This window comes from Heliconius melpomene, chromosome 18 (assembly GCF_056956725.1).
Source record: "Heliconius melpomene rosina isolate 202511_hmr_F chromosome 18, ASM5695672v1, whole genome shotgun sequence".
Classification (NCBI taxonomy): Eukaryota; Metazoa; Arthropoda; class Insecta; order Lepidoptera; family Nymphalidae; genus Heliconius; species Heliconius melpomene.
In genome coordinates this window covers 7254007-7281731 of record NC_140406.1, presented here as the reverse complement: position 1 = coordinate 7281731, position 27725 = coordinate 7254007, and the positions used below count along the sequence as shown (strand labels likewise).

Genomic DNA, 27725 nt, shown 5'->3' with positions numbered 1-27725 from the left:
TATGGTATCAATTTTCACTACTCATATTTACGTAATGTCAAATTCTAATGTCCAACCATGTGTCAATTGTCATCTAAACGTCATTAGAATTAAGATATATTCTGCGGATAGCTGTCTATCAGTGAAATACAGTGAAATACCAATATAATAACTGGGTTATTATATTTGTATTTATACTTTTATTTACGAAACGCGATGTTAAATATAATTATATATATTTTTTATTGAATTAGTATATTAGAAACAAAAAATGTGTATTATATGAATTTAAGATAAACTGTGAAGTGTTATTTCTCTCTACAAAGCATTGCTCGATTATGGCTCATGGTAGCACAAATCTAGTATCTGAGTGAGTACTACGTTAAATTTGATTAAAAACAGTAATACCTTTATAACACATTTGTTTTTATACTTTTGATTTATTTGTGATATGCATGGTCGTTCATTTACCCATTTATGTCTAAAAAAAATTAAGTTACTTTCTAAGTACCTTATTGAAAGGATAAGATAGTAAACTAATATAAATTATTGTAAACTACATTCTTCATTTGCTGTACCATATTAGGTGTACAAGTTTCTAATGATATATGAAACTGATTCAAGGCCTTTCCATTCTCTATCTTCCTTCTCTATATAGATTCCAAATTATTTTCTCATTATTTATAAACACAGTAAACTGACATTTCCTAACATTTATTTACAAAGAGATTTTTAAAGAACTAATTTTTTTTTATTTTGTATTATACTTTTTAGATTCATGCTGTATCTTAGATATAGCAAGGTAGACAGACAGAGGGTACCTAATGTAACATTACCCATGCACCACCCAATTTCTGAAACAGTGTATGTTGAGTAATTAGAAACAAAGCCAGACTTTTTCTTCTTTACCAAAGCGCATTTCCTTAGTCTGGTAAAATAGTTTGTTCCTTGGAGTGGGAATTGAACCCATAACTTTTGTTTTCAGAGCCAGATACTGTAGCGCTGCAACAAACAATATGATTCATAAATTTTCTTAATATATTTGGTAATTAGGATATGACTCATTTGGCAGTTTGATTCAAGTTTATAAGTACAATACAAACTGGAATATAAACATTGTAACATCATATTCTTGATAGTGCCTTATCTTGATCAGTATGTCTTGATATATGTATTACAGTTATATAGAGCCAATTATGCTGATTTACTTAGTGATAACTACAAAGAGTGTGTCTAATAATCTAAATGAGGTACAACATTTAAAGCCATTTGTTTTTCAAAATATATTTTTTTGCAGTTTCACTTGTAAAAAAATATTTTTTTTGGTAGTTTTTTTATTCAAGTAACCATTTATTTGTGCACTTGGATGCTATCAAGATCTGTATAGATGAAATATAACAACAAATTTAAATATTACAAAATATTCTGAAACACTTAATTTTAAATGTGTATAACATATTATAATATAGTGGAACAACAATCATGTTATGGGTTCACTTACTACTCACTTAGGGAAAAATATGTAAAGTATTATTATCATATATCTTATAACTATCACTATGTAAAGATGGAGAAGAGTTTCTGACACAAAACATAAAATGTTTGAAACATAGCCAGAAACCTTAACACCAGGTTCCTTTTGCATACACTAATAGTCAGGAAAAAATATAAGGCTGTTTTTTTATATTAAGACTTACTCTACAATTGAAACAATAAGAATAGAATATAGAAAATACTATATCTTCTTTAAAATGAAATACAAATTGGGTTATTAACTCACTAACAATGAAAGATTCTGATCTAGGTTATATCACATTAACATTTTATCTCTAGAGTAAACTTTAACAAATATTTAGAGCCTAGAATGAATCATACAACTTAGAATTGTTGCATAGACTTGCCATTATGGTGTTAAAATTCAACCGTCCCACATGAATGTTTCATGATAATTAGTCTCATTAGCTTTATGTCTGTTTGCTTCTTAATCTATTCAGTGTGGTTTTGTTTATAATGAATAAATTGTGGAAAATTCTGTCCTCTAGATATCAAGGTACTGTGTGTAATATAATATGTAGTAAATTTTTATGATTCGATTGTCATTAGATGATTGTTTTTTGCAGGGCTTACACAGAAACATGCAGGTTATGACTTAGGTCATGCAATAAAAATGGAAGTTGTCAATATGGATGAGGGGCGCTATGAGCAAAAGGAAAGCTTACCAGGTAGTAGTGCTGACAGTGATGCATCAAGTAGTCTTTTTGAAAGTAATGACAGTGAGCTGTTAAGTGACACAGAGAGAGCTACTGATGATGAAGAAGATTTAAGAGAAGATTTGCAAAAGAATATACCCAATTGTTATAAGTCTGACTCAAACTTTACATCACATACTTCAAGTACTTCTAATGATATTACAAATGATGAGGAATTTCAGGCAACTGCCCTCTGTCAATTTATGGATATATTGAATGATTTAGATGAAGTTTTAGATAAATCTTTACTAGCTTGTCTTGATGATGGTACCAAATCTTTTGACAGTGATGATGATGATCTCATATGTAAAATTAAAGAATGTATATCTACTGGAGAAGCAGAAGATAAATCCGATCATTCTGAGTCTCAAAGTTCATTTGATGACACAACGCAGGTTGTCATGTGTACGATTGCTCAAACCTCAGCCCCATCAGTGGAAGAAATGGAAGTCTCTTCCAATGAACATCCGCGGCCGAATCTCCTACGGTCCAAAAGTTTTTCGGAGGTATCAAGAAGTAGTACGCAAATGCAACTGTCATTAGAACGGGCGAGTACTGTTAACGACAGTTTACGAAATTCTATGAGAAGATTAGATCCCATTGTTTTGCCTGCAATAACTACTGAAGCTTCTTGTGAACCACTAACACTGCCTGTCATATTATTTCTGGAACACCATGTCAATATGCGGCCAACAAGCGCGCCAATACAGTTGCAAGTTACAGCTGCAAATTTAAGTAGCGACGGCTCTTCGGGGCCTTTAATAGTCGGTCGTAGAACGTTGTTGATGAATCGAGCATTGTCTTTGCCTTCACCTGGTGATAACGACGGCGCAGCCATGGACTGGTCAGACCGAAATACGCCTAGAAATATTGGTAGAAGCACTAGTGCTTCAAGTTCTTCTAATGAGTCTCTAGTTCGTATTATATCTGTTAACCAAAACGAATTTAATGCTTCTGAAGATAGGTAAAATATATATTATATGGATATAATATATATATTAATATATATTATACTTATTGTTAGTTTCTTATTAATTTGCTTGCCCCACAGAAATGAAGAATCCAGTGCACCCCCTTTCGGTGTTTGGCCACACAAAATGAGTGCGATGTTAGCATGTCTCAGCTGTACCGTTGGTATATTTAACATTTCTAGGTTTGCCATTTTTAGCGTCCATTTTGGAGGTAAATAGAACACATTTGAAGTTTTTTTTGCATATGAACCTCGCATGATTGAGATATATTAATGGAAGTAATTATTTTGCAGCTAGCTTTATAGTACAGTTCTTTATACTGTCTCTTCTCATTGGTATACCGTTATTTACACTACATTTGTGTTTGGGCCAAGTATTGGAATCGGGGCCGGTGGACATGTGGCGTATATCGCCAATATTCCAAGGCGTTGGAATATCATTATTGCTAATTCAATCAGTTATTGGAATATACAGTATAATAGGGCTTTCGTGGATTTTTGTTTACTTCAGAGACTCGTTTATTACATCTAATGACAAATATAAATGGGCTCTACCACGCGAGTTTAATTTTGATGGTAAGTACTTATAATGTATATTAAACGCTTTATTGATTAATTTAAATTGTATTACCCTATTCCTTTTTTAGTTTTAAAAAAAAAATCTTTATAAAAACGTAATATTAATAAAATTTATTTTCAGCATCATAAATCAAAATGACATATTAGTGAACGATGACTTATTATGATGTAGAAATATTTCTATTTTTTTTTTATTTATATCTTTTCACTGCATTGTTTTGTCTTTCCCACTTTGGGACATTTATCTTTTCTATAGGTCAGCTGAAAAAGATCTCTTTTGGAGATCAGTCTATATTGTATTGTATTGAGTAGTTTAGTTTATTGTATTGTATTAAGTATAAAAAAAATACAGATTATATACCAAGCAGAGAATTATAACAATATATTATATTTCAGATATAACACAAAAAAATGCTACACTCAAAATTCAGGAGATTCTACCACAATACTTCCACGGTGAGGTGCTTCAGCGTAATTTAAATACGAATAGCTTTGGTACAATAAAATTTCAAGTTGCATTCAATTTGGCCGTTGTATGGATGTTAGTATTTGTTTCATTAAGCAAAGGATTGAGGTCATATGGAAAGGTAATATTTAAAACGAATATTCAAGATTAATTATACTTTTTTTATTACATTTTAGACGGTTTTACTTTTTGATTGAGGACTCTTATCATACTAAAAGTTATTTTAATTGTAGATGTTTTTTTTGGCTTTGTTGATTTTCGCTAGTAACAACACATTGTGTTTCGAAAAGAGACTACAGTTACATAACTTTCACATAATTGTTAGAGAATATTAATTTCATTAGTCAGTTAAAAATCTCTTTATATTCTATAGACTATGTAAACACGGAATCACTTATATTAAACTAAAACGTAACGTTATATTTTATTTTTATATTGTTCTTTAAAATTATTTCACAGATAAAGTTACAAACTACTTCATATGCACAGTATTTTGTTTTTCCGTGTTTTATTAATCTAATTAAAACAGTGAGGTACTCTAAACGACCTTCTCGTCTGAACATTTAGTTTTATATGCATGTTTTTCAATATCTACGTGCGGCGTAATATGAGATATTTTTCTGTCTGCCTTTGTGAATTAAAAAATGTCGAAATATTTAATAAATATCACTGTCTCTTGGAATGTAGAACTTAGTAAAAACCTTCTTACAAAGATGTTTACAATATAAAATAAGTTTCAGAATACGTATAAGAATTTTTAATACATAACTCGATAAGAACATATCACTTAATTGACTGTAGCCCATCGTTTTCGAGAGGCGCGGGTTCAAGTCCCGCTACATTAAAATTTACGATATGTTTTTTAAATATTTATTTATTTAAATTTATTTAAATATTTTTTTAAAAGCGATTTAGACAATATCTGAACAATACATAAATACATAATAACGACTTATCTAAAGTACACTTTTTTCAGGCCGTATACATGTTGATATTCCTTCCAATATGTGGCACTTTAGTACTGTGTACCAAATTATTAACACTGATACCATATGACACAGTCACTAATATCTTTTCTGAAACTGAATGGAGTGAGTTCTTTATTAATAGCAATGTAAGTAACATTTATTTAGCTTAAATAGTTGAATGTAACTGATATGCAGTCATTTCTATTTTAATTAATTTCTAGAAAGAAAACTTCTTTCTATTGAAACTTAAAGTCGTTTTCATTAAAAAATCATCTTACTACCTAACTCCTTAGCATTCGACAGATTTGGGATCGACCCTCCCTCGGGTCCTGAACTATTCTCATATCCTCGCTTTGGAAAAATGACAAATAAGCCATAGAGTTGTCTCAAACATAGCACGGGAAAGCGTGGAACGGAGTGTTTTAACACAAAAAATTCTGACTATAATGTGTGGCCGGCCGCCTTTGTGCATCTATAATTTAACATAATTTCTGCAGAGTTGGGCGGCTGCAGCTCAAGAAACTTTTCTCACTTGGGGTTTATTAGGAGCTTGTGTAATGCAATTGACATCACATAAAGATCCTAAAAACAAAACAAATGTTATACTACAAAAGGAAAGTGCGTGTATAGTCGGTTTTACATTCGCAGTACTACTGTTAGGCTCGTTCTTAGCGAACACTTGCGTACAGATACTGAAGAACTATGGATATATTTATTTACCCAGCACCTATGGTAAGTGTTTTTTTTATTTATAAAAATATTAATTATACTAGTAGTAGTAGTAGTAGTAGGCCATCACGAATAACGGATAGCTTTTTAGATCTTATTTATAATGCGCAGTGTGGGTGCAATGTGGTATTTTAAGGCATAAAACTGCAAAAAAATATGTTTCTGCTATCAAGTTAATCTGCTAAATGCTAACTTTATGTGAAGAAAAAAGTCTTATCGTGGCGCATGGGCACACGCTTGTGGCTGTGACGCGACAGGTTGTGGATTCGCTTTTCACTTGATCAAGTAAAATATTTATTATTTCCATTTTCTTCGCTCTGGTGTCGAGGCAAAGCACGATGTCAGTTCTGCCATTCAACGCTTCCAGACTTCGACGGAACGTGGGGGCAGAGTGTCTTAACACTAGGCTCTCTCTGCCTACCCTGATACATTGGAATACACCGTAAAGCTGAAAAAAAAAACCATATATCATTATAGTTTTTATATTAAAAACTTAAAAAATTAAATAGAAAGTTTAATTTAGATTTCTTGTACAATTCTTTACAGAAAATATAAAATCATCACAATTCATTTGGCCAATGTCGGAACCGTTACCTGGCAACTCTGTGTCCACTCCTGTACGTTATATGGGACACTATGGGAGCTTAGTGGGAGTCACTGTTTGGAAAACTGGAAACACTGCGAAATTATTAAGTGGATGGCAACCTTTGGCACTGGCAACACAGATTGTACCAGCTACATTGGCAGTATTGCCAGCTAATGTGGTAAGTTGGAAATTGTTAATTTGTTATTAATATTAAATTGAAGAATCTGACTTCTAAACATGCTAATTGTGGAATCAATCAAATAAAAACAAATTGTAGTACTGCGTTGGAACAATACTTATTTGACCTTCTCTGTTATATGCGTCTGGTATAATAAAGTTTCAATTAAGCAAAAATATAAATCAATGTGATTATCTTTATTAAAATAATATGGTTTTACTTAAAATAGTATGAAGTATGTAGTGTAGTATATGGCACCACTAAAATTTCTGAGAAATCTAGTAATAAAAAATGTAGCAAGGGTGTTTGATTTAAATGACGAAAAATCTTGATCTATACGATAACGCCAGCATAGTGCTTTGTAATTATAATAAATGAAAAATGACACATATACATATGTATGTACTGTTATTTATAAAATTATTTGGGCAAACCTCATTACTAACTCTAGAGGTCACGAGATTATTTTCGTTTGTAGCGGTAAAATTTAAATTTTCGCATTAATTTTTAACATTTTCATGCATAATTAAGCTTTCTCATGAGAGGTCAGTCATTTCATAAATAATATGAATATTAAAATGATGTTGTATATCACGGTACAAATATTTTTTTTCTTAGTTAAGAAATGTTTATATAAGATTCCCTCGGTATCGAACCCATAATTATCGTGTGTATCCTCTACGTACCTAGTTTGTTAATACATTTGAATTTACATTTTTTATTCAAAATATAATATTGAAGCGTAACATTTACCTTACTGTCTCCTATCAGTTTAAATATAGTTAACAATTTAGTTTTAGATAAAATTTAGTTCCCTTGTGTGTGCGTTACTTCAAATGGCTCTTAAAGTTTTTCCTTCATGAAAATGTCGTGTGCATATAGCAAGAAAAGCTAAAATATTCAACTAATCATAAATAATTTCAATAACATTTCAGTTGTCTCCAGCATGGGCGGTGATATTCTACTTCATTCTCATAATGTTCGGCATAGCACAACAGTTGGCTATATGGCACTGTGTTATTACGGGTGTCATGGCGTTTAACCCGCGAGTCTTGAAAGTTTGGGAAACTACTATCACGTTCTTTAGTTGTGTATTTGGACTTGCTATGGGATTGCTTCTATCTACAGATGTAAGTATTTATTTTTGTAAATGTATTATATAGGAAAGGAATTGTTTTGTTTACCAGCTTAGTAGTTTGTTACTAGCTTCACAGAGTGAAGCTAACTTAAAAAAATTACCAAAAAACTAGTTTTTTCTTAAACTTTCATCTCACATATGAGATGCTCTGCTCTGGTAGGCAGAGATAACATGTCAACAAACTCTGCTATTCCTGAGTTTAAGATTTTGTCTTACCAGAGCAATTCTATCATAAAAGTGGTTACCATATTCACCATGGATCACTGTCTGAAGACAATCAAAAACAATAATAATGTAAATATTATACAATAACAATAATAATGTAATTATTATAAGTTACTTAACTTTAATATTCGGAACTTAATTTCTTGCAAAAGAAACCATACCATTACCATTTAGGTAATCAAATATTATAATAACATATATCCTATACCAGCCTCCTAACAATGTGGTTTCATAAACAAAAGTCAAATTTTGAGATTACTTTACTATTGGGATATTTCGGAGTATTTTTCTTAAATTTTACATTTCAATATAATCATAACTGTTTATCTAATTCAAAGTTACGAATATAAATACAGTTTATTTAAATTTATAAATAAACTAGCGACCCCCTTGCGGCTTCGCCCGCTTTTACTACTGGATTATTCATATAATGTATGTTTGCAAAGCACTTAAGATAATGTGAAAATTAATTAAACCCTAATGCAACCCGCATTTTCGTAGTTTCAATAAGGATTTTCCAAATGTTTTACTCGGCAAGGATTTTTTAGTAGGTACCGTAATTTTAAATCTGTGCTACTAATCTTTTCAAGTACTTATTAAAATATATTTAACGTAACTAATATACTTATTTATATGCTGAGAGTAAGGGATAAGTAAAACTTGAGTCGGCACAGCTGATGAGTCAACGGCGTGATGTGTCAACAACTAAATGCGTTTTTCTCTAAAACTATTCGCGATTTCGAAATAGTGTTAAAATCAAATTTTATCTTCGTTTAACGTAGAAAATTAATAAAGTATTTTAAAGGATAAGGATTAATACCATTATGGAAAAATGTCACTCACAATAAAAAATATATTGAAATTACTATTTTTAGACAGAAATATGATCACTACACGTTATCCTTAAAAGATAAACATATGCTGTCGCGGACTTTTTTGTAGATCTTATTAAGAGGAACAATACTCCAATAGTCATGATTCGAGGGTAGGTGTGAATAAGTCAACATCAGATTTTCGAGCTCTTCATTCATTATTGTTTTTTATTATATTTACGAATATTTTAATGTGACTTATGTGCTTGTGAAGTAAATAAACCTACCGCTAGTGTTATCCTACTATAAATAAAAGGACTTGTCCTCACTGACTGAGGTAAGACGCAAGCACAGCCTTAACCGCTGTGCGTAGAAACATTAAATTTGGACAAAAGTTTACTTTCGTAATCTGGACATCCACTAAGAAGGGATTTTGAAAAATTTTAACCCTAAAGGGGTGAAGTAGGGGTTCAAAGTTTGTATGGAAAAAAAATTTAATCGGCACCGATTTTTATAAAATTTGAAATTTAGATTTTTAAAAAGTATTTAATTGAACACGTGTTTCATCGTTTTCTAGAATTCTCCCCCTAAGGGGGCAAATAAGGGGTTGAAAGTTTGTATAGGTCTTTTTTAAATCGTCACCAATTTTCATAAAATTTGAAATTCAGACTCTTAAACGTATATAATTAAACACTTGTTTCATGGTTTTCTAGAACTCACCCCCTAAGGGTGCAAATAAGGGGTTGAAAGTTTGTATGGAAAAATCTTTAAATCGCCACCGATTTTTATAAAATTTGAAATTTAGACTTAAAAATATTTCATTGAACACATGTTTCATGGGTTATTAGAATTCACCCTTAAATAGGCAAGCGAAGCTGCGCACGTCCGCTAGTCCTACTATAAATTCCCTGTGAATTATTGTGTTTCCTTTTAACAAAGTCACGTCATACAATGGACGCACTCAAGGAGTCTATAACTGCTATGACTGAGATGTTTGATGCTAGAATGCAGGAGTTCCAACAAGATTTGAACAAATCTGCTTCTCCAACCACAATTACATCGTTGGCAACTGATTTTAATTCCTTCAAAAAATTTATCCACACTGCACTGACTACGTTGCAAAAACAGGTGGAAGTCTTGGCGCGGAATGTTGACCGTATCGAGATGTCTAGAAGAAGCAAAATGCTCCTCTTCCATGGAGTCGAAGAAAAAAAAACTGAAATGATTGACAGCCTCGTTACTAATTTAGTAGTGAAAAATCTGGACGTGGCCGATTTTGCCTCTTCAAACATTAAAACCGCGTATCGGTTGGGTCGTGCGCTTGGAAATAAACCCAGACCAATAGTAGTTAAATTCTCTAATGCGCATGTGCGCCATAGTGTCTGGCTTTCGAAAACTAAACTGAAAGGTTCAGGTATCACTGTTTCTGAATTCCTGACAAAAAACCGTCACGACGTATTCATGCTAGCAAGACAACGTTTTGGTGTAGGGAAGTGCTGGACGCGGGATGGTTCCATCAACGTAATTGCCCCCAATGGATTGCGTTATCGAGTTGAGTGCATCTCTGAACTTCAAAGCATACCCGTCGCTCCGTCAAGGTCACCTCCACCACCTCCACCAGTAGTGCCGGACACTGTTGCTGCTCCAATGTGCCCCAATAATAAAATAGCAGTCCAAAGATGTAAGCGAGTGGTGAAGAAGTAACTGTGTACTCATTATAACTGTTATATTATTTTATTTATTTATTTTTTATTGTATTTTCACTGTTCTTTTTTTTTATATTTTAAGTTACATGTGCCTAGTTATAAAAGATTATCTAAGTTTATTATGATTTGAGTCTCTGTTTTTCTATTTTTTTCTTTTTTTCTTTTTTCTCTTTCTGTTACTTAATTTTTGTACTTTATACTTATTTCTTATATTTCTTATATCAAATGTTTTGTTACACTGCATTAAGATCTGTCATTGTTTAAAGTAACATGTAACGCTTAAGAAAGTATTAATAATGTATGACAGAATATAATAGGCTACCATAGCATTATACTGCTGGCTGTTGTCTCATATTTTATTTATTGGTTAAAGAATTTTCTCATTAGTGTTTATTTTTTTATTATATTTCTTCTTTTGTAATTGTCATTAATTTATAATTGTGCTTGTTTTTTTTTTCTGTCATACATTATTTTTATTTATTTATTTTTTAAATTATTTATTAAGTATTTTTTTTATATATAAGTTTTGTTCTTACTAATCATATTTCTTTGTGTTCATGGTACACATGGAAATGTTTATATTGTTTTTATTTAATTTTTACTTTTTTTATTTGTTTTGTTTTTACTTTTCTTTCTTGGTTTCTCTTTCCAACTAGCGGGTGGTTTAGCAAATTTAGAAGCTAAAACGGGTTATCGTTATACTTTTTACATTTGTATTTTTTTTTTTTTAATTATTATTATTTTTATCTTATTTTATTCTTATTCATATTTTGTTATTTATTATTTATTTATATTTATTTATTTATTTTATATAACTTATTTATTATTTATATATTTCCCTCATACTTATAATGGCAATCAACATTAATATTTCCAACGATTCTTTCCTTTCCTTTTCGGCTATTTCTGATGGATTAAGCAGTAATGACAGCTTTCTAAGTATCCCCACGCTAAGTGAAACATTAGATTCAAATTTCTCAGACGTACTGAAAAATTTTAACATTATTCATTTGAACTCGCAAAGTATTCCTGCACACTTCCCAGATTTCTTATCTTCTTTCAACAATAATAATGTACATGCTATTCTAGTATCAGAGACATGGTTAAAACCATGCCTCCCTTCGGCTTCTTATTTACTACCCGGGTTTCATTTGATCCGTAACGATCGTATAGGTCGAGTAGGAGGTGGCGTTGCCATTTATCTACGCACACACATTCCTTATAGCTTAGTAGACTTTTCCAAAAGTGACCCAAGCTCTGGTCCAGAACATCTCCTTATTGAAGTCTGCTTTACTCATACTAAGATTCTTCTTGGTGTTTACTATAACCCTAACCTTGCGGTCGATTACTTTTTATCATTTGAAACCCTGCTAGAAAACTATAAACCTTCCTACGATCACACTATTATAATGGGCGACTTTAATACTTGTATGTTGAAGAAAAATCATCGTTCGTCCCGCTTAAAATCTATAGTCGATGGTGCTAACTTACATCTACTCCCCCTATCCGCTACTCATAACTTCCCTAACTGCGTTCCCTCATTACTTGATCTTATGATTGTTTCTTCTATTGACCATGTTGAAAAACATGGCCAATATCCTGCCTTAGCATTCTCTTACCATGATCTCATATATTTATCTTATAAAATTAGGCCCCCTAAAGCTAAATCAAGAATCCTTCTGCAACGTAATTTTGGTGGTATAGATTTAAATTGCTTGCGTGAGGACGCGGCTGCAATCGATTGGTCGAGTGTACTAATCTGTACTGAAGCTGATGATCAGCTGGCTCTTTTCAATTCGCACATATTAAAATTATATGATCATCATGCTCCATTGCGTCCCGTACGAATAAAACATTATCCTGCTCCTTGGCTAACAGACAAAATTAAAAAGCTGCAACATAAAAAGAATACTGCTAAAATGAAATTCAAAGAAAATCCTAATGATACCAATCGGCAAAATTACAATAAAGCTCGCAATCGCTGTAATATGATGTGTAGAGATAACCAACGACGCCATATACACAAATCTGTAATAGAGGAAAAAGACTCATATAAAGTTTGGAATTTTTTAAAATCTATCGGAGTTGGAAAAGCGAAACAATTTATAAATCCCAAGAATATCAATTTAAATGAACTTAATAGACATTTCTCTTCTTCCTGTGTTATTAATAACGCAACAAAATTATCTACTATTAACCATCTTAATGCTTTATCCACTCCAGGTGTTCCTAGTTTTTTCTTTAGTTTATTTGCAGAAAGTGATGTTAAGAAGACAATTTTAGCCACTAAATCTGATGCTGTCGGTGCTGACGGCATTAGTCGCAAAATGATCAGTCTCATCCTCGATATCTTATTACCTGTAATTACATGTATATTTAATCACTCTATATGCTCAAAGCAATTTCCTTCAATATGGAAAGATGCACAAATAATTCCTTTACCCAAAAAACCTAATCCTGTTGATTTCTCTGATTACCGTCCTATTTCTATTCTTCCTTTCCTTTCCTATCCAAAGTCCTTGAGCGCTTAATTCAGACCCAACTCACTCAGTTCCTTTACCAACGTAACCTTATGAACCCTTTGCAATCCGGTTTCCGTCCTGGTCATAGTACGACAACGGCATTAGTAAAAATTACTGATGACATTCGTTCTGGCATGGATAGGCAACAAGTCACAGTCTTGGCGTTGCTGGACTTCAGCAATGCCTTTGGCTCCGTTGACTTTGATATCATGCTGGCTACTTTAAAGTCACTTAACATATCTCCTGATGCAATTAACTGGCTTCGTGAATACCTGTACGGACGTCGGCAACGTTTGCGAATACAAGATTCGTACTCTGATTGGACTCCTGTCGTTGCTGGTGTTCCGCAGGGTGGCGTGTTGTCTCCTTTGCTATTTTCTATGTTTATTAATACTATTTCTGATACTATTTCTTCTCTCTACCATTTATATGCAGACGATTTGCAGATATACAATCAAGCTAATATATCGGACTTACCCACCGCAATCAAGGACATTAACAATAGCTTGGAGAGTATATCTTCTTGGAGTAAGTCATTTGGTCTACATCTTAACTCAAAAAAAACTCAACTGATTTTAATTGGTAGTTCAAAACTTATTTCAAAAATAGATGTATCGACTTTACCACCCGTACTTATTAATAGTGACATTATACCATTCAGCAAAACTGTAAAAGATCTTGGTATCACTCTGGATAATAATATGTCTTGGGATTCACAGGTAAGTGAGGTTAGCAGAAAGATATTTGCATCCTTAGGTTCTCTTAGACGTTTGCGTAATTTTCTTCCTATACTTACTAAGATTTCGTTAGCAAATACTCTTCTTCTACCGATTCTTGATTATGCTGACACTTGCTATCTTGACTTAAGAGAGGAGCAATTAAATAAACTTGAGCGTATTCAAAATTTATGTATTCGGTTCATATTTGGCCTACGCAAATTTGATCACATCTCTGATTTCCGTAAAAAACTCAAGTGGCTCCCTATCCGCCTTCGCAGGAATACTCACATCCTTCATCTTCTTTACTGTATTCTGTTCAATCCAATTTCGCCTCCTTACCTTAAAGAACGTTTTGAGTTTTTGGGCGAGACACATTCTCGCTCTCTTCGCTCTGAACGTAATCTTATCCTCAAAATACCTTCTCACACTTCTTCCTTCTACAGCAGTTCATTTACTGTAACAGCGTGTAGGTTGTGGAACGCCCTTCCTTTAGTGGTCAGAAATGCCAAAACATTTCTAACCTTCAAGCGTCGTTTAAAGTTACACTTTATGTCACTTTAAGACTTAGGTTCTTTTTCTTTTTTTTTTCTCTCTGCCATTACACATTTTATTCTTACCATTTAGTTCTTATCTTTATCTATGTATGTATGTAGTTTATATGTATATGTGTATGTATTTGTATGTATATATATTGATACGGCTATATTTATTTACGTATGCTTTGTATGTGTTATTTATGGTAAATATATTCTTATTTATTTTATACCCTTAATTATATTTTTTTTTGCACCCTACCCCTATCTTAATTTGCTATGTCCTCTGCCTTAAGGTTGCCTGGCAGAAATTGCTATTAAGCAATAAGGCCGCCTTTTGTACATTTATATAATGTTATTGTATTTTTTGTGTCTTTTCTTGGGTGTACAATAAAGAGTTATTATTATTATTATTATTATTATTATTATTACATTATTTTCATGTAGTACTTACCATTAAAGCAGCGCATGCGCGAAAGTGTCTCAACGGGTAGGACTTTAGACACATTTATCGTATTTATGTTAATTTACATAAGAATTAACAAATAATAAACTATATATAAACCTTCCCTGAGAAATACTCGACCTAATGGTGAAAACCGCATAAAAATCCGTTGGGTGGTTTAGAAGAAGAAGAGTTAGAAAGTTCAGACAGACACGAAAAGCGACTTTGTTTTATAAGATATAGGATAACCTCATTTTCAAAATATTAGACCACTTGTAACCTTTTTTATCATTAAGTTTTTATCATTTTTATTATGGAGTGATGCTTTTAAGCTGGTAAGAAAAATACATGTTTATCATATAATATGTGATTATTTTTTTGTTAGAAATAAAATTATAACGAAATAAAATTGAGATAGCATGTCCAAAATTAATGTATATATAATTTCCCTCCAGGCAGGAATCAAGCTAGTACACTACATAGACTACGTGTGGATAGGGGGCTGGTTCCACTGCATAGTGCACGTGTCGCTGGCGGTGGGCGTGTTCGTGGTGCGCGGGCGCCCCTACTCCCCCGACGTGGTGGTGGCCGCGCTCTACGCTACCACCTCGCGCGCCTCCGCCACAGTGGCCGCGCTGCTGAGCTTCACGTGGACTGTTGTGTTGCCGGTGTTGTTGTGTGTGAGTATCCACGTAGTCCACTACATGGACTACGTACTAATATATAGGGATAGGGTTGGTTCCACTGCGTAGTCCACGTGTCGCTGGCAGTAAGTTGTGCAGCCAGTGTTGTTGAAAAGTATCCAAGCAGGTATCCAACTAGTATATTACGTAGATCGGTACACCGTATTAGAAGACGATTCTATGAAATGCCTTTAATCAATATAAAAGGATGTCGATAGTAGACTCGTTTCAGTTAACAATTTAAAAAAAAATATGCCACTTATCTATTTAACCGTCAGTATGTTTTTTCGCAGGCAATATGTGTAATGGACTTCCGCGTTGGACAACAGCGTCAGTTATACAGCTGGAGAAAGCCTATCGGGTAAATAGTAATTTGGTTTTCCTTATATATACTATCATATGTGCAGGCTTTTATTCGATGTGGGAAATTTAAAATGCAGTAAATGAAACAATAACATATTTCTATAATATCCATTAAAAAACAGCCTCTCGTTTTTCTCATATAGCTGTAAACCGAGGGTTCCATCCCCCACAACTCCATGCTTTGTCTTGTTACCATAGAGAGGATTTAAAAATTAAAAATGAATCAAATAAATTTTGACTATCTTCATGCATCTCTCGAATGATGTCTTTATTAGGTACTGGCCGGTAGTATGGCGGCAGGTAGCGGTGGCGCTTCAACAAGGCGTCCTGCTCTTAGTACCCGTCGCCGCTTTCATACAGACATGGCGATATGTATCACGTGGACCTGATGATATATTGGAGGTAATTTCTTAATTATCATTTATGTTAACTTAACTCTTAAAGTATATAAGCGAAAATCAATAATTTCGTAAGAAATAAAATTTTCGTTGCTTAATTAGTAATTAGTTTTACTTCTATAACTATCAAGTCTTCCTTTCTTTTTTATACGTTTACTGATTGTCAAGTAGTTGACTTTTGATGAGGTTGAAGTGAAACATTTTAATAAGTATTCCTTTTGAATATTTTTGCTGCTAGGACTCTCATGAATGTTCTGATGACATGGTAAGATTATAATTGGTATAATTTATATTTTTAATTATATATTTGATTCATAAATAAGTATAAATAAGTAAGACTTAAGATCGTTACATCTATATACATTTTCCATTTAAAGTTAACATGAGTATGTAGTTCTCATTTAAACAACGTACAATTTCTTCGTAATTGCTCATTTATATTAATGGAAGCACATATTCGGAATGCGGGAGATTTCTTTTCACCGGCCCCTGTCGACTAATGCGGTCATCTCCTGTGGGGTACAGGAGATGACCGCATGTCGTAATCGTTATCTAATACGTGCCGTAACGACCCCGACCCCGTGTCGGTACGACGATAACCCGTATTCGGCGACTCCTGAGTGAAATCAATGAAAATTAGCCTTAAATACTACTTACAATTCTCATTGAAATAAAAACGACATCTATTATATTTATATACGTACGTATCTATGTTGCTCACATAAATTTATTATATACAAGTGTAGTTATATTGTGATAGATTTTGCGTTGTTCTGCTATTTTAATAGTAGATACATTAGGATTGGTGATGTCTGTAAGCACTTTTAGTTATAAGGCCGCCATTGCACATTTGCCTGATGTGTTCTGTGTGTAATTATCCAAATATGTCAATGTAAGTTATAGAGACGCAAGCGTTTCACATAATTAATGCTAGGTACCCTCTGCCTGATTAATTTGTACAGCGTTTACAAACATGTTTATTCCCCAGCGCGTACAGAACCTGTACCGCCCTCGGCTCGACCCGGGGGGCGCAGCACCCGCCGCGCCGCCGCCAGCGCCCCCTGCACCGCCCGACCCTCCCCCCAAGTACACACCGCCGCCCTCCTACTCCACGGCGACGGGCGCGCGCCTGCTGCACACTATTCGAAGGAGCTTCAGGACGTTGAGACGGTGAGTTATGACCGCCCCCAATACTAATTGAAATGTATGAGTGATTTGGTTATATGACTTGTCATTTTTTATCAAGAAGAACTGTTCAATTATTTGCTCTGAATTTCGTTCGCGTTCTAATATAATATTATCATTTTAAAATTATCAACTTAAAATTTCTACTATACTACTTATTACTATTATTTTGTAGCAAATTTGTCGCACAAAACACCTTATATCGATATCTATATAGATATCGATTATATATATATATATATATATATATAATCGATATCTATATATTCGATTATATATATATCTATATATATAAAATCGAAAGGTCACTCACTCATCACGAAATCTCAGAAACTACATATGCTAGGAATCTCAAATTTTGCATAGGAGTTACTTATAGGACGTAGGTGCTCGCTAAGACGGGAATTTGTAATATTCGACTTCTAAGGGGTTGTTTTTGGGGTCGAAAGTTTGTATGAAACTTCGTTACTACAAATGCTAGGAGTCTCAAATTTTGCATGTCACTTATAGTCACACGTAGGTACTCATGGAGACAGAAATTAATAATAACATAGTTCGCGCTGGCGAAGCCGCGGGCGGGCCGCTAGTAACTTTATATTTATGACTAACCGATTTAAACAAACAATATATGTTAAAGGAAGTTTGCCAAAATACAAAAGTGAAAATTACATTTAAATCGGTTAAGCTGCTTGGAGATTAGCGTGCTAAAACTCGTAGACAAACAGACAAAAATTTAAATAAACGTTATTTTGGGTGTATTGATTGACGAATTGTGTACTGATAGATTTTCTTAATCTTATGATATGTGTAGATTTTGATTCTTTTGTTATATAAATATATTTAAATTTTCAGTATAACCTCAAATCGTGCCGAAGCAACGGATGATACATCACAAATGCCGATCACGCTGAGTGAGAGCGTCGATCGACAAACAGAGCGACCACCGGAATATCACTTCCCCACCATCACCCTCACCGACGAGACCGACGCGACCACGACACGACCCACGACGACGACACGACCGACGATTACGACCAATAGACCGTCGACCACAAACAACCGACCGACGTCTTCACGGCACTCCTTAACATTAACGCGGGACTTCCTTAGAAGATCCTTTGTGAGAAAAAGCGATTCAGCAAAAAGCATTCGCTCCAGCTTACGACGTAGTTTTAAATATGGAGGTCAATTGACAACCAGTCACGAACAATTAGTAAGGGATGTGGAGCCCATATCTAATACGGTTGCTATGTCAGCCATGTTGAGTGATGACGTCACGCATACAAGAAGCCTAGGTTCTGTTATCTGATTGATCGATGCTAACCGATTCTGTCATCCGATTGGTCGATACTAACCAATTGCGTCATTTGAATTGGTTAATAATAGTTGGGTTTTGTCAACTGATTGGTCGCTTACATTCGCTTCCATTCTATGTTTAAGTTTTCAAAATAGAACGTTGGTCTTTTATTAATATTATTATTCCTCATTAGAAAGCAATTTTAATGAAATTCTATTTTTTTATAACTTTGTTGATATCACACTTTTTATTGTTGTAAAATGAATTTAGCTGTACGTACATTATTATATAGTAATAGGATCTTTACAATAATGTAATGAATCATAGTGTTATGTGATTTGTTTGTAACTTAGCAATACTAGAGACGCCTTAGATAACAATAATTCAATATTTGTAGTATATTATTCAAACATATGTACATATGTAATCATTCGTGGCATTTAACATTTCTATAAGTATAATATACATAACATTATATTGTAATGTCATGTAATAGAGGCTACCGTATCGCAGCGGGACAGTGAAAGCGAAACTTATGGGTTCATTTCTTCGTTCTGATAATACAGTGCGTCGGATAACACGTAATGTGTCGAAAATAAATTAAAATTATTGTAACAAATTAAAAAAAAACAGTATTGAAGAGAGAATCTCACGTTCTACAAGCCATGTAAGTTAGTGATTTAATTATAAGTACTTAAACAATAATGAATTGAGCTTAAATTATGAAGACAGTGCTAATAAAATAACAAACAACCATTTTTTATGAATAGATTTTGTAAATTAGCAACTTAGATGTCATGATGTGTTCTTAATTAGAGGTGTGGCGGTACGTTTTTATAAAAATTAATTGTTAAAGCTGAACATTGAAATATTTACTTTTTTTTAGAAAACGGTAAATATAATAAAAAACGTCTTAAGCTAATTTTATTTAAAACTTCTTTAAATTAACAATTTCACTTCAATATGAAACACCTAACAATTTTTCAATCTTAAAAGCTCTCGAATGTAAAATAATAGTTACTCTTTTTGATATCACAATTATACTATAATATACGTTGTTAGTTAGTCTATATGATGAGATTGAATTGATATATTTTTATCCGTTGTATATTCCTGATTAGTGTAATAGGCTATACTTGTTAGTGTTATTTTTGCAGTACATTTAAAATTTGTATAACTTATATGGTTCAATGTTCAGAAATGAATGTAATGTATTAATGTTGTTGGAACAGATGTACTAAATTATAGCAGTGAGTGTAGTCAACTCGAATGGAGAATTTTTAAAGATTTATTGAGAAAAAATAAGGAAAACAATGATAAAACATCGAGGCATATATTTTTTATTGAATAAATATGTTATCAAAAATAATATTAGTAAATATATATATACAATTAAGTATGTACTTAGTACTTTTACAAAGAATAGTTATGTTTAACGTTTATTTTTATGAGAGAAGTACAATGAAAGTAGTTCATAAGGATTAATGGCATTTATTCTTTAGTATATATTTGGTGCAAAATTACGTAATGCTAGAACTGCCACGAGTACTTACTTTTTTTTATCGGTTTTCTATCTAGTGATTATATCGAATATGTTAATCTCGTCATTTGTCTTAAAATAAATAATATTGTCAGTTTTTTGCATTCAGGTTTTGAATTAATGCATAGGTTCCTGTTTTGCATTTATAATAGTTGCATTTTTTTAAAAGTTAGCTTTATATCTTTAGTTCTAGTCAGAATGGCTTCCGCACTAAATCTATTTTAAACATCACATAAAATGTTAAATATACACAAAACGCTCACATTTTATTTGCACGTTTGTGTTTTAGTTTTACTTCTAATCTCTATTTTACATTCCTTTTATATTTTTTAATGTACTATTAGGTAATAAACGTTCCTTTTAACGAATTTCTTTTATTTGTTACGTAATTTCTTAAAAAATTGATACTCATTGTATCCGCACTCGAAATATTTGTTCAGTCAAGCGTATGTTTTTATTTACGAAAGTTTTCCTCCTTCCTATACGCCAATGACCAGTAAAAGAACACACTTACACTACTAATGTATAAAATGAGCATCATGTAAAAAAATCAAATTAATCATATAAGTTCAGTAAAACAGAACTGGCGAGCAGCACCAGCACAGTCGGTATTTTTATATTATACATTAATAAGCCCTACTTTAACGTAACAGTTTATGGTATGTTACCACAAATGCGTAGTAACTTGATTAACTTTTTAGCACATGTGATCGTGCGAGACTTGCGATATTTTATGGTATTCCCAAAGATTTTACGAGTTAAGTGGTGAAGTGGTGTGGTGTGGTTTTTAAGATTTTAGTGGTGATTTTTTTAATCAAAATTTTAAATCGACTAAATTAACATGGATTCAATTGATAGAAGCGCTACAACCAAATCTTTTTATAGTTAGTGTTTATTTATAGACTTTAATAGAACTTGATAATTAAATTCATAAAATTATCATCCGTAAATCGAATTTACAGACAACCAGATTTGTTTTGAAGGAAATTGAACAAATACCCAATATTATTCTTTCTTTATTCAAAATATAGTAAAATAACAATCATTATTTAAAATAAAATTTGATAATTCAATTCGTAGAAATAAGAAAGAGTCACATTATACTAATATTTATAATAATATATTATTACAAAAATATCAAACAAGGAAGCCGAGGTAATGAAATGTGAAATTAAAATAAAGAAATAATTGAGAAAATAGGAATTGTAAAGTTAAAAGTAAGGCGATAATATGAGAACTGAGAAATAGAACGAAAAGATCGCGATACATTTTACGACCTCAACTTCTCTTTTGTTTAGTTGAAAATAGAACACTATAAAACCATTTTTAATTCTTAAAATGTCCAAAATTAAATGATTTACTAATTAAAAATTCAAAAAGGCTCGTCCATATTAAATGAGTAAAGAAAAAGTAAGAATTGTTGTTATCTGGGTAACATTTTTTTTAATACATACTACAACATTAAGAAAATAATTTTATTTCATGCAGTTCGAAAGTACAATTGCACAAACATGCAATTCGTAAATACATTTTTAAAAAATCTTAAGATTAATACAATACTTTAGTCATCAAAATATTCAAGATACATATTACGCTATAATAATCTTTTATCAATTGAACATATCGAGAGTCAAACATAATACAAAAACAACAAATTTAATACATTCCTATAAAAAATCACACTAATTCAGTCAAGCATTACAATTAAAGCTAGTTTTTTACAAATTTTATCTAATTAAAGAGTTCATATTGAGTAGAGATTTAGTTGCCTTGGAGTCGGTGGGTTCCTTTTTCTTTGAAGGATCGAGCATAAAGCATTTCCAGAGTCTGCAAAATGTAAAATGTTTATTTGTAATCAATTCATCAACTGCAGCAGCTCAGCGTCCGACTGTAAGCCTGACAGTTTTGAAAGCAAAACTGTCACGCTTACACTCGATTATTTATAACTAGCAACCAGATCGCGGTTTCGCCCGCTTACGCTTGTTAAGTACAGGAAATTACGTTCCTTCTTTACTAAATATTATATGCTTGTAGCGCACTTAAACTTTATAAAGTAAAAAAAAAATTAATCCAATCAAAAAAATAAAATTTTATAAAAATATATATTACAGTAGTTGGACATTAATATCGCTATCGCGGACTTTTTTATGGACATTGATGCATTCTATAATACTGTAGAACATGGTTTGGTCTATCATGAATAAATTCCGCAGCGCGCGCGATAATAGATTTTTTATGACTAATTTTCTCACACCTTGGGTGTGATTATGGGATGACATTATTGCATTTTTATTAAGAGATATCTAAGTTTTTTGAAATTGTGATATAGTTTATGTTGCTCAGTAAAGATGCAGCTTTCTAATGGTGAAAGAATTTTTGAAATCAGTCTGGTAGATTTTGTGTGAAAACAATAAAAACATACATATAAAAATACAAATGTTTCGGAGTGTCTTAATATCACGTTCCCTTTGTGAAGTTTGAAGCTAAAAATAAACTTACCTCAGTGTTTCATCAGCACCCGCAGACAAAACACTGGTACCATCAGGTGACACAGCCAAATGTAACACTCGTGCCATATGTCCGTGTAAGTCCGTCACGCGGTTTAACGACGGGTACTTCCATATGGTTAGTTGATTTTGTGCGTAACCGTGTCCCGAGATCAGTTCTTTGTAGTGGGTCGACCATTGGATTGAACATACCTGTAAATAGTATAAAAAGTTTAAGTACTTGCTTTTTTATTATCCACAAAAGAGTTAAGACAAAAGAAAAGACACAAAAGAATTTAAGTCAATACTGCTCTACTTTCATGGGCATACGAAGGTACGGGCTTACAGGGTGGGCAGGTGGTCCATGCCCATGTCAGAATAGTGTGGTGCCCCAATCCCAGAAATTTTATATAAAAAAAATAAAATACAAACAACATTTACACGAACATATCTGTACAAAGCTAAAGTCCAAGCCCTTTCCCAGAAAATATCTCAAGATATGCTAATAATGTCTACTTTGTAATTTTTTAAATTATTCTTTCATCATTATCGATATGCCCAAATTGTAACCGTTCTTTTAGCTTCATACCGTATCCCACAAACTAAACAGGGTCCCCGGATCCAGGTAAAAATCCTGAGTGGGAATCGAACCCACAACCGCGGCGCTTCTCTCACATACTGTCACTCCGCAACAATATCTCTAGCACCCGAACACATTATATCAATATAAAATAACATAACAACCTACCTGTGACTTAGTATCAACGGTGTTAACATTAACCCCCGTATTGATATTCCATATGCGTATGGTGCGGTCGGCCGTCCCGCCGCCGGACGCCAGCATGCCGCTCGACCACGGACACCACGCGAGCCCCTTCACCGCGGCCAGGTGTTGGCTGGAAATTATAGAAAACTTTTATTTATGATAATTATACTGATGTTATGAATAATTTTTCTTTTCTTTTTACACCATCACGCTGAACCACGCATGTCGCACGGTCCCTGCCTATTTAAACTGGTGATAACACAACCCGTCTTACATTATCCAACGAATTTTTGAAACATTCCCGTGCTTTGCCTCGTTACCAGAGCGAGGAAATGAAAAAACATTAAATCATTCATTTCCTCCGAGTATTACTCCGAGTAGAGTTCAATATTTAATAAATTTGTTGAGCACATAAAATTTACATATTTCCATGGTTACGTCAAACAAAATTGCTAGTTAGAAAACTTATAGAATATAAATATATACGTATTATAGAATATAAATACACGGAAATGGACAATAAAATAAAATAAAAGACATTCACTTACTTGAATGAATACAAATACTGGGGCTGTGAGTAATGCTCTCCTTGTGCAAGGGGCCAAATGTTGAGTAAATTGTCATTGCCGCCCGAGGCCAAGTACTTGCCATCTGGTGACCATTTTAGTCCACATATCTGTTAGAATTGTAATTCAATCATAATAAAAAAAAATCAGCTTCATGGAGTATCCCGCACACAGCAGCACAATATCTCAAATAAGTGTTAGTGATAAATGGGCACCTATTCTTAGGCCAGATTCACACTATAGTGGCTTTCACGGTTCATTCCCTTATCTATATCTAAAATTATTATTTTCATTTCTCTGCTGTAGTGGACAAAGCGCGGCGTTGAGTTGCGCCACTCGACACTCAATGTCTCGAAAATTGGGCGGAAAATCGACAGTGGAGGGTCTTAACACTAGACTTCCTCTGCCTCCTCTACCCTGGTTTGCAGAAAAAAGCATAAAGAGGTGTTCAACCTCCTGCGTATGAGCAACTAGCGTAGCAATGGCACCTTATGGCATATTGTAATAGATCACACTATTATAGATTAAAGATCATACTTCCTGTGTATGAGCAGCCACCGTGGCAACAGCGTGGTCGCGCTGTCGCACGTCGTGGTGCACTATTTGTCCGTCGCGGGCGCCGCTCGACACCATGTATAGGTTCCATGCCAGGGACCCCACGCGGCCCGAGTGACCTTCCATTGCCTGAAGGTTGTTATTATTTAATAATATAATGTAAGATGTTATCACTTTGATTGTGACAGTTAAGACTTTAGCTAAATATGATGAGCGAGTTCAAATCTCCTGGAAAGTTTTTATGCAGCTTATTATTTATAATCTAGATGTATTCTTAACCTGGTTTGAATCAATACGACAACTAATTTTTAAAAATCCGTTAAAAATAATAGAATGCTTTTATTACTCTAATTTACTATTGGGTTACATGTAACATATTTTAAAAGCATACCCTCAATCTCTTAATTTTCTCACAGTCCCACAATTCAACTATACCAGAAGAAGTTCCAACTGCTAAATGAGATCCGCCACCTTGGACCCAACCTACTGAACAAACTGTTTCAGAAGCTTCTAGAGACAACAGTTGTTCTATTTGTCCTGTACCCGCATTCCATAAGTAAATTGAGTTATTTAAAGCAACAGCAAGTATGTTAGATGCACTCCAGTCTACTAGGTTTAAGTCTGTAATGTGAATATAAATTTATTTATAGTTATTATTTTAGATTCATGTCATAGTCCCACATACCAGGGTGGGTAGAGGGAACCTAGCGTTAAAACACTCCATTTTCCTTGCACTGCCCAATTGAAATGCGAGATGAATGTTGAGTGGCGCATTTGAACTGCACTTTTCTTGTTACCAGAGATGGGAAAAGAAAATAAATCATTTCCTCAAGAATATTTTTTCTTGAATTTGATTATTGACCATCAGATGATTTCTGACGGTCAGTAATATGCCAATCATATTCATTGCTAATTTTATGTGCATAAAAATATATACATTCATAATGCTTTTTTTTTAATTCTTTATAATTATATGTTTTGTATATGAGCAAGAAGTTTCATGTTTGTTAATACATAAAAAGTTCACATTAAATCAATAATTTAACAAACAAGGTAATTAAGACTAAACAAAGTCAGCATGAGTATGAGATAATAGTCAATTATTGGAATGATCTTTATAACAAAGTTATCTTGTTTTTTTTAGTTATACTCTTTATCTTTTTCTTTCTATTATCTATAAAGTAAGCAGAGGACCTAGTGTCACTTAACTGGTTTCCAACTGAACTGAACACTCTGTGAGTTGAGTTACTTAACAACATATTTTAGCTATTAAAGGCGGGAAATGAAAATACATTTTTTGCCTGAGTAGGAATGCAAGTAATACAATCATGCTTAGCCTCTATGGCCAAAAATAAATTAATCTAAGCAATAGAAGTAAGAAATTTGTAATATATACTCACAATAATCATCTAAAATTTCAGGAGCATCAAGAATTCTTTCTGGGGCTTGTGGAATGTATCTTGTTGAGTTCTTAACAGTTGATGGTACTTTAGCCTGTTTTTAAAAAAATATAATTTTAAGTATTGTATTTATAAAACAAATTTAAACTTAAGGAGATTACTGAAAGCCTACATTATTTTTTTATTCCATGTTGCATCCCACATAAAAATGGAAATGGACAGACAGATACATGATAAATAAACCAAAAAAACAACATATTAGTACAGACAGTAAGATGATGGAAAGATGAGTTTGTGAGGGTCTAGAAGCAGATATGTTTTGGAGGAGGCCTATATATGTGTGTCAAACACTCATATATGAATTCATACAATCTTGTTCTGTAAAATCTAACATAAATAGTAAATAAAACCATGGTACAGAAGGAATTAAGTGTTGAAAATCATAATGCACCACTCAATTTTTAACACATTCTATAACCATACACAATGCGGGAACAGCCAATCCTGCATAAATTTTATATTACAATCTGTGTTAAAATGTAACATTATTTAATTACACTGACCTGTGAATATACAACACGTAGCCTATTGTTATATCCTTCGGGGGCTGCGGGAGCTTTACAGGTATACTGTAATAGTTTACCCGGCTCTGTATCTGTGAGAGCCCTACTAATGGCTTCACTAGTTACAGACTGAAGTGCAAATTCCTCTTTTTTGTCTTCATCCCGACTTAGCTGGAAGTAAAGTTAATAATTCATTGTACCTATTATTATTGTATATGGTAACTATAATAGTGATAGCTTACCATGTAATGACATAAATCATAATTTGAATTACTCCTTGAAGGAATAAATCTGTCAGCCTTATTTGGAGTCTTTGAGGCTTTATTAGGAGTGGGAGTTGTAGAGCGACCTGTAATTCAAATTATTTATTAAAAATAGTAGTTTACTTGGTGACGTTTCGAATAAACAGATGCATACTCTTTGTTAAAATTTAAAATACAACTTAATTTGACCAACTGAGTATGGAAAATCTACCTGGTGACTTGTTTTTAGATGGTGTCTTCTTTCCTTTTTTGTTTTCTATCCTTGTAGGCGTTTTGTTATTAGATATATTACTGTTATTACTATGATTAGCAGATATAGACAATTTTTGCATTGACTGATTACACGAACTTAAATTAATATTTGATATATTTTTAAAGGAAGCACTCAAAGAAGGATTTATGTTCTCACTATTGCTCTTTTTTACCCATCGTTGTAGTGGCCCACGAGTTATCGGCCCGTCAATAGTGGCCAAGCTGTTTAATTCATTGAGATAATTAAACTGTGCCATTATTTAACCGAATAAGTTTTACAAATATATTGTAGTCAACGGTGATAAAAGAATTGCAGATTCACTGTTAAAAACAGTTTCTCGTCGTTAAGACGAGATAGACTAACACTTATTTTCGAAATATCTTGCACATCTAACTACGCTAAATAAGTTTGACGAATATTTAAATTTACACAGACCGTTAGCGATTGCATTTAAAATACTGCAGAAAAGATTGACACGGATTCTAGCATTTTTATTTGTTGTGTTGCCATCATTATTTAATATTTTTTTCTGACACATAAATATGTATGTTTCGTAAACGATAAATACATTTTAAACTGTTTAAGCTAATTGTGTCATCTGTA

The 27725-nt window shown here is 32.9% G+C and overlaps 2 protein-coding genes across 4 annotated transcripts; one reads left to right on the top strand and one right to left on the bottom strand.

The window, feature by feature from the left end:
• The first annotated feature begins 84 nt into the window (after positions 1-84).
• On the top strand, positions 85-20634 carry bdg (sodium-dependent transporter bedraggled). 3 transcript variants are annotated; one of them, XM_085202487.1, is made up of 16 exons: positions 118-155; positions 234-349; positions 2100-3192; positions 3280-3410; positions 3493-3774; positions 4174-4364; positions 5220-5357; positions 5709-5943; positions 6487-6704; positions 7640-7834; positions 15260-15484; positions 15781-15848; positions 16126-16252; positions 16487-16513; positions 17237-17418; positions 18286-20634. In XM_085202487.1, exons 3-16 carry the CDS (start codon positions 2147-2149, stop codon positions 18740-18742), a joined length of 3522 nt encoding a protein of 1173 aa, XP_085058613.1. In that variant the 5' UTR covers positions 118-155; positions 234-349; positions 2100-2146; the 3' UTR covers positions 18743-20634. The 3 variants fall into 3 exon arrangements, with proteins under 3 accessions (XP_085058612.1, XP_085058614.1, XP_085058613.1); XM_085202486.1 differs by having other exon boundaries at positions 85-349; XM_085202488.1 differs by lacking the exon at positions 16487-16513 and having other exon boundaries at positions 85-349.
• Positions 20635-21273: 639 nt separating this feature from the next.
• On the bottom strand, positions 21274-27590 carry fzy (cell division cycle 20 protein fzy). The gene is made up of 10 exons (XM_085202489.1): positions 27081-27590; positions 26849-26955; positions 26607-26777; positions 26044-26137; positions 25035-25264; positions 24626-24772; positions 24071-24198; positions 23505-23652; positions 22770-22969; positions 21274-22097 (listed from the first exon to the last, which is right to left on the bottom strand). The coding sequence occupies exons 1-10, from the start codon at positions 27376-27378 to the stop codon at positions 21998-22000; spliced, it is 1623 nt and encodes a 540-aa protein (XP_085058615.1). The 5' UTR covers positions 27379-27590; the 3' UTR covers positions 21274-21997.
• Between the last annotated feature and the right edge of the window lie 135 nt (positions 27591-27725).